General features: G+C 38.9%; 1 protein-coding gene across 2 annotated transcripts in view; it reads right to left on the minus strand.

Annotated features, from left to right (window-relative positions):
• Positions 1-14,469, minus strand: part of GSK3B (glycogen synthase kinase 3 beta) — a 148,733-nt gene that overhangs the window by 32,394 nt on the left and 101,870 nt on the right. For both annotated transcript variants that reach the window (XM_063148393.1, XM_063148395.1), the window contains exon 7: positions 9,023-9,120. In XM_063148393.1, the coding sequence (XP_063004463.1) occupies positions 9,023-9,120 (98 nt within the window). The remainder of the gene's footprint in view (positions 1-9,022; positions 9,121-14,469) is intronic.

Below are 14,469 nucleotides of genomic sequence, written 5' to 3' on the forward strand. Positions count from 1 at the left end.
AAGTGTGAGAGAGCCATTGTCTTCTAGCTATATGTGAAAATTGCAAAGTGTCTGCAAGAAATCCCATTGTTTTCTGCTTCCACCCAGTTCTGGGCACCTCTTTGCTCTGCTGAGAGAAGAGGAGATGGCAGAAAGCAGGAGTGGCTCCCCTGTGCTGGGCTCAGGCTCATCTATATGAAACCTGGAGAGGCACAATTTTGGCCCCATGACAAATCCCTCCACACAGCTTAGCCCAATGTTATCACCTCATCTCATCAGACTGCACTGTCACCATCAGGCAACAAATGATCACATAATGCTGGCACTCTACCTTGCTGCTTGATAAAGAAATATCTGGTATCTGTGTACATTTTCATTCTGTTAGAAGAATGGAAACTACAAAAATGCACTCCAGAAAGTCAGGTAAGGTAGTAAAAGAGCAAGATAACTGCTGTTTGAGTAATGTGTGGAACAGAGAAACTATCATCAGGTATTATGAACAAAACTTGATATCTCTTTGCTATTTAAAATAAGAGTTGCACAACACAAAAATATACTATCCACAAAGCAAGCTTTTAAATAAAGAGCAGCAGCAGAGGAAATAAACTCTGCAACTTGTTCAGATAGTTGCTCCTTGGATAACAAATTTGACTGACAAATTGTATAAAATGAGCAATAATGTTTTGTAGATCACATCGCTCATGAGGATTTAAAACCCAGCTAATTCTAAAAGCCAAGGGTTACTCTCAGAAATGTCAGCAGATTTTTTTGGGTGTGTCTGAAAACACTGGTTTTGCTTAGGGGGGTAAAAAAAGAGAATGTCTACAGATTCCATATATTCTGCTCAAGTTTCAAAGGAAAAAAGAATTTAAAGGAAAATGTGTCCTTTCCCTGCTGGTTTTCTGTCTGGCATCCACAAGAGCATCAGCCACCCAGCTGCCAGGCCTGCCAGGATGGTGCTGCTCTCAAAGCTTTCATGACCATCACTCTCAAACCTTTCCAATTCTAAAAGATGAGGGGATTTCCCACCCCTAAATATTATTTTCATCTGATTTTGGGATAAAAGTGATTTTTAGAACCTTGGAGGTTACTTAAATTAACTTTCTGAAAAATGATGGGCACCTTCTATTGCTCTCTCATGTTTTCTAAAAGCTAAGTTTTCATGCCTCCCTAGTCTAAACAATACTTTTTAAAGGCATGTTTACCTTCTTTACCCTTTTTCTCCTCAAAAAATTCCTTCAATAGCTTTTCTAAGAAGCAGCAAGTAGATTTCTTTTAAATTTAGCCCAAATATATCAAACTCGCTTGGTTGCCAAGGCTGCTCAGAACAGGAGCCTACACAGCGCAAGTATATTTAAAGACCACCTATAGCATCAGATAACTCAGATTAGATAAGCAAGGCCAATTTCATGGAAGAACCCACAGACAATGTCTATTCAAGCATTTCACTAAAAGCACAGCTGTAACTCCAGATGATGGTAGAGGGCAACTCCTAAACTCAAGCACAGGCATCTAAGCAATAGCACTTCAGGTTTCACAAATGCTTAGAAAAGGTACTGAAGAGGGATCATGGTAGCTAAAAGAAGGGACTGTCTGACCTTTCAGCTACATAGCAAGCAGCCTTCGACACATAAAATAACTGTACAAAAGGAAAAGTGACTACTAGCAGCTACACAGTGTATTTATATTTACTCTGTTCTCTTGAGACTGTAAAAGCAGACTGCGCTTCCAATTTGTACTGATAGTGGAATAAAGGAAAAAAAACCCAACCACAAAACAACACGCCCCAAAATCCAACGAAAAACTGAAAAGAGAAGTAGTTTGGAAGGAAGAACAGAAGTTTTGAAGATTGTGTCAAATTCAAGTTACAGATTAGAACAGTGGGATAAATAAAGTGATAACCTGTAAAACTGTACCAGTACGTAACTTATCTTGAAGAGGTCCTGCAGTGGATCTCTCCTCACCCCTCAACATACCAATTCTGTTTGCTACATGATTTGAAACTGTACCTCATTGATTTATACCGAATTTTCAGTATATTAGGAATACTTTCAAGTAACCTTGGTAACAGCAATCACTTAAGCTGCTGCAAAAATTGGTCAAAATTCTTCTTTTGAGAAAGAAGCATTAATTACTGTGCTCATTTTTGGCAGAATTACTTCATGAAACAGCTGGTTTGCGTTCAGATTGAATTTCATGTGTTTTAATTTGTGCCCATTCTTCTTGTCCTGTTATAGGATGCCAAAAAAAAGAGGCTGGCTCCCTCTTTGAACCCTTCCTTCACATACTGTACACTGGTAAAATCCCCACCAATCTTGAAAAGTCAGAGAAATACAGGGTCCAATACTGAATGATTCAGGTCAATGCAGATTGGCACATACTATTCTAATTCCTGGGGAATCTTATGAAAAGTAATTTTATCAAGGAAAAAATTGAAGTTTGAGAAAAGCTTTTTTTCTATTTAACATTTGAAAAACAAAAAGAGAATCAAAATAAGTAGTATAATAATAAAAGTGCAGTTCCCTGATGGAATCAACTATAACTAGAATGAAGAGTCAACTTTCAAATGAATGAAGGGGAGGTCGATGTGAGAATACAAAGCATCTTCCTGCATGTCAAGATGCCAGGTCAATTAGTTTTTCTCTTCATTACCAATTGTCATTATATCATCTCTTAAATAAAAATAAAGAAGCATTATCTTCTAAGATTAACTAAAGAATACACTTGCTGAGAAGTGGACACTGCTTTGATTCTCCGAGGACAAAAATTGAACACAACAGGTTTCACAGCATATTCTGTCAAATTTTTTCCTTGACATCAGTCTGAAATGGATGAAGGTCCCCAAAACATTTTTATTCCACAAACAGGGTTCATGAAGGTAGGGTAATGGTATGTATCCCCTGCAGTTAAAGAAAAGCTACAATAAAGAAAGGCTCACAAGAATGTCATCCTTACCAAACAAGAAGGGGGATTTATGAACCTGGAATAAGCCCTGAACCTGAATAAAGATTCTCAGTTTATGTTCTTACAATCAGCTTTTTTAGGAGGAAAAGATGGATTATTCAGCTCCAAAAGACACTTCAGTTACACCTCAGTACCAAGACAGCTGCTGCCCACACCTGCTTCACTATGCAAAACTGCGCTGACTCATTTATGACCAAACCCACACTGTTGCAACAGCAGAGGAAAAGGAAAACTGCAAGAGTTTCAACAAATCCCAGTGGAATAAAGGCCCTTTATGACAACCATTGTTACTGCTGAACATTTGCCAAAATGTAATCAGTTAGAAGCAGAGGGACCTTGGTTAGAACCAAGGGTGCAGAAGCTCCAGGTGGCAGTAACTGAACTAGAGAGGGGAGAATGTGATAATTTAAATCAGAAACCTCTAGAAAGCCATGGTTGCAGTAGTATAGTGGTCTTCCCTGGGAAAACTGTGCAAGTTGATGAGGAAATGTATTCCTTAAAGTCTGATGTTTATGGCTTACCAGATGGCATAATTAATACTTCTGCAAACATGACTGCACCTCTTCAGAAAGTTGTGAGAGGTGTGCCAATAGTTATTTTAAAAACTCACACTGTAGCATCTCAAGCAGCTAACACAGCTTAAGACAATACTTCAAGAGGTCTGTGGTAGAAAGTAAAATAAACTTACCCACTTTATATACACTTCCTTTCAAAAACACTTTCCTGCCAAACAACGAAAGCCAACTAAATATAGATATTTTTTCTATTCATAACACAAAAGGAGCTATACACCAAGAATAGGAAGAAACTGATTGTCACCGCTGACATGAATATAATTGCCCATCAACTTTTTATACTGCCTGCCTGCAAGCACTGGAAGTGATGAATTAAGTGAGGCACAGGAACAGCCAAGTTGTGATGTGGGGGGGACATCAGGGAAAAAAATGCCAGGAGCCTTCCCTTAGGGCTGAGGACAGAATCCATGTGAAAGCCCATGCAGGTCGTCAGCACAGGACCACATCCAATAAAATGAAATACTCTCCTATGGCTTACTCCCCCGGAAGAGAAGGCTCCTCTCTGCCCATTAACTACTCTGACTGGATTTATTTTATTTCAAAAACTGAGCCCAAAATAGTACCTTGACATTTGAGCATGAGCCATAGATTATAATTGCAGTCTATACTTAGCATTAGGCGCAGTAAAACTGTCAAGAGCCCTAAAAGTTACACATGAATAGGATTCCTGATACTATTGAACTTGCTTTTTCATACATTTTTTTCCCCCTAGCTCCCCTTTACCCAGGGAACTATGAGAAGAAGATTTTATTATTCCTCTTAAATTACCATGAAATGTCAGTTTTGGTGCAAGGAATAATCACAGTGCAGTAGCAACCAAAAAACTCAAAGTAAACACCACCTCCACCATGTAACCCCCACTTCTTTCCTGCAGTTTTCACAAGTTGGTTGATTCATCTCATACTCTAAATAGCAGCACACGGAAAAAATATTTCCGGTAAAGAAAACACCGGGCAGATTGGCTGATGCTGTCCTCCCCATGTCCCAGGGCTGCTCAGATAATTACTGCTGCTTCATTCTTTTGAGAGATTCTTTTTTTTTTTGAGAGGAGTATGGGGAAGGTACCAAACATAAACTTTGAGAAGATTATCATCTTAGAAACAAACCAAATTACCCTTCTGAGATTCACTTCCTGCAAGAGGAATACAGAGTAACCACTGTCTGCAGGAACTGTACTTGAAGAGGTTTGAAGTTTGGAAAGCACATGCCAGCCAGTTTTACCTTGATGGTTCTTGGATGCTGTAGAGCTTGTGAGGCCAGGAATGCCAACAAACTCCCAAGCTTTTACAGGGAGCAGTCCTCCCATCCACCACTGCTGGAGATCCCATCCACAAGAGACTGGAGGTCTACGAAGGAGTCTGCCCTGACTGCATCTCAAAGAAAAATCACTCTTGTGGTCTAAGTGCTCCTTCTTTCAAACTGTATTCAGCAGGGTCCCACTTGCACACTGGATTTTAAATAGTGAAATGGCAACTGCCACCTTCCTGGGCTGCTGGAAGAATCCATCAGGTACCAGGCTGCAAGACTGCTCTGAGGCATAGTGTTTAATTGTACATAATTTCTTTATGGGATCACCGATGAAATCCACACTACCGCCACTGTGACCGTTTCAGAAACTGAGCACATTTCTGAAGGAGATGTCACTTGAAAGCCACTAGGGGCATGAATTTTAATGTGTATATTTGGTTACCCACTTGAGATATTCCCCACATGGGACAACCTAACATCTGGGACAGCAAGCAAGAGCTAAAAAAAAAGAAAGTAAGAGTCACCATTCAAGATCAAAATTTGGAAAAAGAACATTATTTCTCTCCTGTAATAGCATAAGTATTCAAGGAGAGTGTACTTGGGTTAAACCACTTCTTCAGATGGAGCTCCAAGACAGTACTCACCTATATCAAATATCATTTTGTCAGGGCTAAGTGGTGAAAGATCTCTCCCAGTCAGACTAAGAACATGTGGAAAGACCATATTTAAAGAAATAGGAACAAGTGGAAAAAATTTAAAAGAGGACTGTCTTTTGATGCAATTCAACGTTTGTGATGCTGTGGTTCTAGAGGCGCACAGTTTTTCAGAGCAGTTTGCAAATACACAGTAGGTCTGGAAAAACTCCAGGTGCAATTATATAGAGAAGATCTTGCAAGACTGCTTGAAATGAAACTACATTAAGCCTATTGAAAGTGTCTCAAAATCTGTCAAAAGCCAAAAATGCTTGTGATGCAGCAAGGGACTGAGGATGTTGAGCATATGGCCTGCAGGAAGGGCAAACTCTGCCAACTGATATATCACCATGAACAGCTAAAGAGAGGATGTCATCAAGAACTGCATGAGAAAGGAGAACTAATTTAATGTGATGGCATTTTGAAGTCATTATCCAGTCTAATGCAAAAAACTTCACAGCCAGGTGTAGCATTCACTTGCTGTGTTGTGAAATAAACTCTGAATAACCACAGCTGAGTAAGCAACTGAAGAGAAAACTGGAAAGTTTATCTTGGCTTACAAAAAACCTCCTCAAGTGTAACTGTGATTCAATCATCTTGAATTGATAAGAACCAGCAGTAAAGCTTCTAAGCTGACCTCTTCCTGCAGTGGAATCAACCAAATAGAAAGGATGAAAGTCTGATGTATTTCCCAACGTGTGAGCAAGTATCGTCTTGCTATGGCCCATTTTTGGAAGTTTAAAATACACCATCTTCCCTGCCCCTAACTTTCAGACACACAGTTCCAATGAAGCTATCTGAAAAGCAGGACCCAGATAGTCAAAGAGCAGCTCCCAGGTCCCAGCCTGCAAGCTTCTACCAAGCTCACTGCTATTCTACAACTTTCAGATCCCACAGCTCTGCTCCTCCCACAGCCAGCTAGCATTAAAATAAGTCTGTGTTACAATGAAAGCTTGAAATACTAATTTTCTATGGCAGCAAATGGAAGAGGTGGATGCCATCTGTCAGATTTTTTTAATGAATCCCACCCTAAAGGAAACTTTATACAACATCACGTTTTACACGTTGTGCCAAGATTTAGCATTTCTGATAATTTTTATGCTGCAGAATTGCATGTCCTCAACCATTCTGAGGCTATGAAACTTAAACACACTCACGTGGTTGCTTCTATATTTAAAGAAATTTGTCAGAAGTTTGTTTCTGTGAGGGTGAGTATCATAATTTCAATTTGCAATTTACTGAAATACCCTTTACACTGGGTACTCCTTCAGTGGCCTTGAGAAATATCATCAGTTTGCCAGTACTGTATATCATCACTACTATGAGTTAGTCAAGAAATTTACCACCACAGATGGTACAATTTTACTGAAATTTTACTTCAGCAATTTTACTGAAGTACTCCTCTGCCTCAATACAACTGAAGTGCAAACAAAAGTGCCACAATTGGACAATATATGTGCTGTGAAATTACTGGCTCATTGATATTTTCTTCAGGAGTGCAGAACTGATGTTAACAGCTTCTCAGCAAACTTTCAACCGAACAACAAATTTCTGCTTGCCAAGCATGTCAATAATAAGAGACCATCTATCTCCTCATTATTTCACTTTCACATAGTGAAATCAAAGCAATAGTAGGGCAGAGCACTACAGTTTTGCCAATAAGGTCTCTCTACACTCAGATTTCTGATCAAGCCATGGACAGTCACCATGATATAAAGTTCTATTTACAAAAATTCAGGTGGAAGTTGGGCTTTTCTTGTGGAGAGCAGGGAAAGTTTAGGCTGGACATCAGCAGGCATTTCTTCACATGAAGGGTGATTAGATTGCAAAAGACTGCCCAGGGAGGTAGTGAAGTCACTGTCCCTGGAAGGGTTTAAGGAAAGACTGGATGTGTCATTTAGCACCATGGTATAGTTGACATGGCAGAGTTGGGTCATTGGTTGGACTTGATCTCAGAGGTCTTTTTCAATCTTGCTGATTCTCTGATTAGCTTTCGTTTTTCAGGATTTTAGACATTCATTAAAAAACAAACCAGGACTTTTCAGAAATGTCCAAAAGCAAATACCACACATTATCACACAGAATCCTGAGGAGGTCTGCTCATCTGACGTGGACCCCTTCACAAAAGCAATGCAGGAAAAAGCAGCACACCACTCCAAGACATTTCTCAAAAGTTAAAAATATTGTCACTTGTACCATCATGAGCCCTACATCTGAAAGCAACTCTAGTTTTTTTTGTGTTTCCTAAGCAAACTGACCCAACTTGGATACACTGAGTTTGAAATACACTGGGCAGAAATGCAATAAAAGACATCAAGAAAGTCACAGGAGAAGTATGTGCAAGACATGGAGTCTCCAGAGGCAAACTGCTGACTGAAGGATGTCCAGCAGGACAGACAAACTCACTGTAACAGAAGCCAGGTTTATGTGGTCAAAACCTGGAAGAGATAGGGTGACAGTCTGGAAATGTCACAGCACACCCCTGAGCCTCAGCCCATGTCCTTCAGGCAGGAGAATGACCAGTCAGTGTTGGTTCATGTCATACACTCTCCTAGGACAGGGACAAAGACACCAGCAGCTCTTCTAGTCAATGACACAGACAAGTAGGAAGTTCTCCATCTACAAATTTGGGGTTTGAAGGGCTTTTCACATGCATGCCACACAAATATTTATGCATTAAGGAAATGGCAAAATCAAGGAGGAAATTCTCTTACTACAGTGCCCTCATGGTGACAAAATCAAAAAAGCTGAACAGCATGTGTACACATCTTGTCCTCTGTAATAATGCCATCTTATTATGTGCATAGTACATATTCAGAGGAAAATCATGCTATTCTCTCTGGAAATCTTGTTTCCTTCGCTGCAGAAGTTGAAAAAGGTAGACAAGGGCACTGGGAAGTCAGACACCTGTCTATAAACTATTCTTCCATGCCTTCAATTTGAGAACCTCAGAATATTCACTGCTTTCCAAATTAAATTCATCAAGATGTGCTTGGACATCAGTGATATATAAGTGTTACACATTTTGACACATTAGTTATTTTACCTTTAAAAACAAGACTCTTCAGGTGAAAGGTACCTTTGGTCCTACATGTCCTGATTCTTTATCTACAAAAGAAGGGCCCTTTCCCACCTTTAATTTTAAAAGAGTTAGGAGGAAGGAAGAAGAGAAGCCAACTACATATGTGAAGAATCTGGCATAAGGAATTTAAAAATACTTGCAAAGGCAAGTATTAATTGTGTGCAACAAAGGAAAAAAAGGCAGACTCCTAAAGAATGAAAATCATACATTAATAAATATTGGCCCAGTATCTAAGCACACTGGAGCACAATCCTTTATGAGGGAAAAAGCCCCAATATATATCATTACGCATTACTGCAAGAAGAGAAAGTAAGGATCATCAGGTTCTCAAAATAGCAGAAGTGTTTTCAAACACAGTTTACATGCAAAAACCTGTACAATCATGTCAGAAGATATCTATGTTCACCAGTTTGTAACAGTGCATGTTTTCATACTGATTCCCAAGGAATAATGCAGTCAAAACAACACTTAAGATTCCATACCTTAATTATTTCCACCAACTGATCCACACCACTGTCACCTGGAAAGATCGGTTGTCCTAGTAACAGTTCAGCCAATACACAGCCTGCTGACCACACATCTAAAAAGGGAAAGGTGGAAGACAGGGAAAGGTATCAGTAAAATATACATATTAAGCTCTTTCATAAAAAACCCAGCCATTTTAAGCTACTTACTTTATCCTTTGCCATGTTTGATTGTGTATGCAACACAGCTAAAAATAAAAACCATTCCTATACTAACGTTACCTGGTATAAAACAACAGTGTGCAGACAGTCTTAGAAATCAAACTGTGAGATAATGAGAACTGGAAAATCATGTTAAATGCCATAATATATTGACATTAAAACTTACACAAGCAGGTGAAAGAACAGAGAATGCTTGTCATTTGTAAATTGAGAATTTCCCTGTGTTGGTATAAATCACATTGATTATGAACTGTGCATAGGTAGCATGCAACACAGTGGATGATGTTTTTATTGTTTCTGAGTGTTGAATAGACTCAGTTTTTCATACATATATTGAAAGCATACATGCACTGACAGATGAACCAGTACTGCAAGTACTACTGGTATCCTGAAGTACATGATGATTAAGGGATCTGGGAGGCAGCCTCTCTACCCAGTCACTTCAAGATCTAATCTTTATCCCAATTCCATTTGCCAATTTGGATGAGTAACAGAACTGCAAGTCACAGATCACATGTCAACAGCATCTACAGAAGAAGCCTTTATCTAATTTTTGTATGTATACCAAAAACCTCAAGAAGTCCTTAGGAACTATTCCTCCTACATTAAGATAATTTTCATAATCTATTGCAGGTATATGTTCTTAAATAATTAGGCAATTAAATATTACAGCAGCAACTTAGGAATGTATCTAAGTGTACTACAGAATACAGTATTTTATTTTTGGAATGTAATTAACCAAACAGAAAAATCTAACAAAGCAAATGCAATAAACACTTCATCAGTTCTTGTGAGAATCTAATGCAATTGCACAGCAAATAAATGGGATTTTAAGCTGCTCAACACAGTAGAAGTATTGTACTTGAATGCAGAAAACTGCTTCTCCCCAAAAACAGATCCACTGTAAAGGTTTTTAGAAAGTTTTCAATTGTTGAATGAATACCTGAAACCTTACACTAAAATCCAATCTCAAACAGGCGATCAGCAACAGAAGAGCCATAAAGCCTAGAATATAAACAAACACCCCAAAAAGGAAAACCAGTCCCCTTCCCCTTCCACTCATATGTCTTTAAACTCTCACCTACTTTTATGAGCTAGCCTTGTTCCCCAGGAGAATTTATCTCCTGAGACCTGTTCCACTGAGATAATCTATGCTATGACAGAAATCCTTACTCCCTCATCTATTTAAACTATGTCCCATCTCTGGAAGTGTTTGAAGCCTGGATGGAGCTCTGAGCAACCTGGTCTAGTGGAAGGTGTCCCTGCCCATGGCAAGGGGTTGGAACAAGGTGGTCTTTAAGGTCTGTTCCAACCTAAGCCATTCTATGATCCATGGTACTGTAAAGCAGGATATACACAACCCTGCCAGTTATGGCTAAAGGTCTGCCTAAGGAAAACACCTCTGACAGTTTTCCAAGCCATCTCTTATCACTTTATCACAACCACCACAGAGTGGTGCAAAATAAAATCAAATAAAGATTTCAGGAGTTTAAGATTTATATCAAAATAATCAGCAAGTTAAAACACAGTTTTCCTTCCCCCATTTCTAAAGGAAAGAGTGAGAAGGCTATGCAAAAATACTTCCCCTCCTCCAGAATATGGTTCAATTGGAACATACAGTAGACTAACACCACTGTCATTACTTCAGCTTTTGAAATTATTCACTTCCAAATCAAATGGATGCACTTCTACCTAATGTCTTGGTACAAACATTGCATCAGGGTTTATCCTAAAAAGTAACTACTTACAATGTAAACAGTACCAGAAATTATTTGACGTTTGAGTCTTGAATTTTAGCAAGCAAACATACAAGTTGATGCTTTTTAATGTTTTAGTCACATTTAATAAAAGCTGATATGGCCACTGAGGTGCTAAGATCTCTTTTGGACAACAAACTAAGAAGGAATCCTGTAAAGAATGTTTAATTGCATCTAACTGCTAATCAATGTCTCTCTCTGATAGCTCCTGCTGTTGGACCAACACATCCTGCAAAACCATGATGCAAAGCATCACTTTTGGTGTCTCCCATGCATATTAGGTTTAGAGGAATTACATAACTGTTCAACAGATAGATTTCTCCAGAGGTACTAAAGAGATAGATTAAATGTACTCAGCAGTCAGAGTGTTGTAACTTAAAATTCTATTTAAAGATACCTTTAAAGGGTTTTAAATAAGCCAAGTCCTTTAGACTGTCCTTTACAAAAGAAGTAGTTACACCAAATTTGTAATAATTATTTACAACTCAAATCCTTATTTTGCACTGAAAATGTTATATATGGCTAGGACAAATATTTGACAGAATATATACAAACACAGAGCTGTCAGGAGAGTAAGTATTTAATCACAATTCACTTCCTTTTAAGATTTTGAAACCATGCTAGCATTACTTTTTTCAGATTAGACTGTGGCTTTTAAAAACTGTTTTAAATAGCCTTCTGGTCTGACTGTTCCATTAGGTTAGCTTTGAGCTGTTTTTGCTTTTCCTAGTTTCCCTAAATGCTTTTGCACTCCACCAGTCTATTTCAGGCAAGTCTGTAGGGCAGAAGTCTCAAATGCAATACAAAAATTTTACAAAAACAGCAGGGAGCATCAGTGTTGGTGCCAAGGTGAGGAGGGTTTCCCCAGTCCTGCCAAACTGCAACTGCAAACCAGTCAAACAATGTGCAGGTCCTTGTTCAAGAAAGCCAAGCACGAACAGCAGAGGGCACACGAGAAAGCTGAGGGCGTCACATGGGAACAGAGGAAAAAAAGCAAGGATGTAGGTCATGAGGAAATAGGTGGCAATGGCTGAGGAATACTTGCTGCATTCATGCTGGGTTTAATCCCCCTAACATACATCAAAATCCATCAGAAACCTATTGCTCCTTATGCACTGAAATCTTCCAAACTAGGAAATCTAATGTCTTGTTTAAAGTCTATTCACTTTTCCTTTATTTTGCCTGCTAACACTTTAAATACACAGTGTAGCAAAACACAGGCATTTCAAAATCTCCATCTTTTTTCCAGGCATGTAATTTCACCAACTTCCGAATTAGGACTTGGGCAATGTTCCCTGGACAAGGAAGGGAACAAATCCTTGAAGCAACCTCAACAAAATCCAGAGAGTGGAGGCTAACTCGAGCAGCTCCAAGGAGGGACAGAAACAAAACACAATATACACAGGTATTTATACAACTCTTGATAAGCAATGTACAATAAGGAACAAACTAAGAAATTTCATCTCTGCTGAAACTTGATGGAATTTATGCCATTGACTAAAATTTGGTTCCAGGATAGTTTGCTCTTTTTTCCCCCACACCCTTTATATCTTGCATTTTAAAATATACCTACCACATCAGGATGGTAAAATTCTTCCTCAAGCCTGAAGTAAACAAGTACTAATTTCTGTATTTGAAGACATGTTACTTAAAGGAAGTGATCAGCTTACAGTAGTTCCTTCCTAGAGACTTTTATGTCTTTGTACAGTCAGAGCTAAATGCTACAGATTAATATGTGGTGTAACTACCTGCTCCCATGGGAGAAGAAGCATTTTCTAAACTACTTCTTTTCAGTATGTGCAAGTTAATTAAAGCCATCTAGGACTCTCATTCACATACTTTAAATTAGCTAATAAACAAGAGAGAATCTTAAAAGAAAATACATCAACAAATGGCCCTTACACCAAACTAGTTGGGACAATGTGAAATTTTAGGAGAAAATACTGAAAACTATTCATATTAAGATAGCAGGCAAGGGTACTTTCTTCATACCTTCAGTGAAATGTAGTCTAAACAATACAGAGAATAAATACAACTGCCAGGCAACAGCAACCCTCAAATAAGCTTATTTTAGATAGTAGTCACACATTACAATGGTAGCTAATGCCATATCTTTCCTAGACTAAAGAACACAGACAAATACCATTATCACCTAGCCTACCTCCATTAATTTAAACACACAAAAATTCATACAGCCTCTTGTACTACAAAACTTTTCTTAAATTAAGTCTCTACTACTTTATTGATCTTCAGAGCTGTTAGATGGACAATGGCTAATAATATAATCTTCATAATGCCCTTGCTTTTGAATGCATTCTAGCATTACAGAAGACAAGAAAACAAGTATTTATCTTTAAATCAGGAAGAGGCATTTGGGAGAAACAGTGCAAAATACACTCCTTAGCTTTAATTCTGTAAGCGTGCAATAGCCATTTGGAGTTGGAAATTAACACCCTGTCCACAAATGTCACTTTTTCTGATCTCAAACTCTGTCTTTCCAAGCTGAAAAGCTGGCCCCATTCTTCACAGCAGAAGCACTATTCATTGAATTACACTCTACATCCTCTTACTCATTATTTGGAGCACATGGAGGAGGAAGGGGGAAAAAAAGACAGTTTCTCTAATCCACTTAGTACAAATAAAGAACTTCCATTTATCTGATGCTTTATGGGGCTTATTTACCTTCCTACTTTTTTATTACCCACATCTATTCATCTCTGCCTCACTATTCCTTCATCTTGATGGACTTCCTCCATCTTGGAGGTGACTCAAAGCTGCTGCTCTGGAAACTGTGGAGACAAACCAAGAGTCGAAAAGCAGCCCTGGGAAGTCATAAAATCAACAGCTTCTAGTTGCCAAATGCCAGACCCAAAGTGCTTTTCACTCCTGCTTGTTTGAAACAATATTTAGGATGTCAGAAAAAGAGCAAAATTCAGGATTACAGGCAGGTGTGCTATGTTGGTAGAAGTTATCAAGCCACCACAGATCCATGGACTGATGAGAAGGAGTAAGGCTGAAACATGAAAATGCTTGAAAGACATGCTTGTTCCAGTATTTGGAACAAAAACTAAACACAGGTATCTCTATTCTCTTGCAATGAAGAGATGAAACTACAATGACAGGTGGCAGAGTAGTTCAGTAAATTAACACACCTGCTTCCTTTCAGCACTGGAAGTTGCCATCTGAGAAAGAAGCAAATCCTTCTGACTGTTTGGCAACTGTTCAGGGACACACCTTGTGGTGGTTCTTCCTCAAGAAACTCTGAGACTGGCCAACTACACATACCTGCAGAAGAGCTTCTGCTCCAGACTGCTGAGGTGAAACACTCACGCTTGCTAGGAAAGTGAATGAACAACTTGATGATACTTATTTTCAGACACCCCAAGAGAAGCCAGCAATGGTTATGCAGATCAATCTTTCCCTGCCAGTGGCTATAAATGTTCCCTCTGGAACACTCCCAACTCCTGCCAGCGCAGTGGTGGAACA

The sequence above is a fragment of the Melospiza melodia genome, chromosome 2 (genome assembly GCF_035770615.1).
Source record: "Melospiza melodia melodia isolate bMelMel2 chromosome 2, bMelMel2.pri, whole genome shotgun sequence".
Taxonomy (NCBI): domain Eukaryota; kingdom Metazoa; phylum Chordata; class Aves; order Passeriformes; family Passerellidae; genus Melospiza; species Melospiza melodia.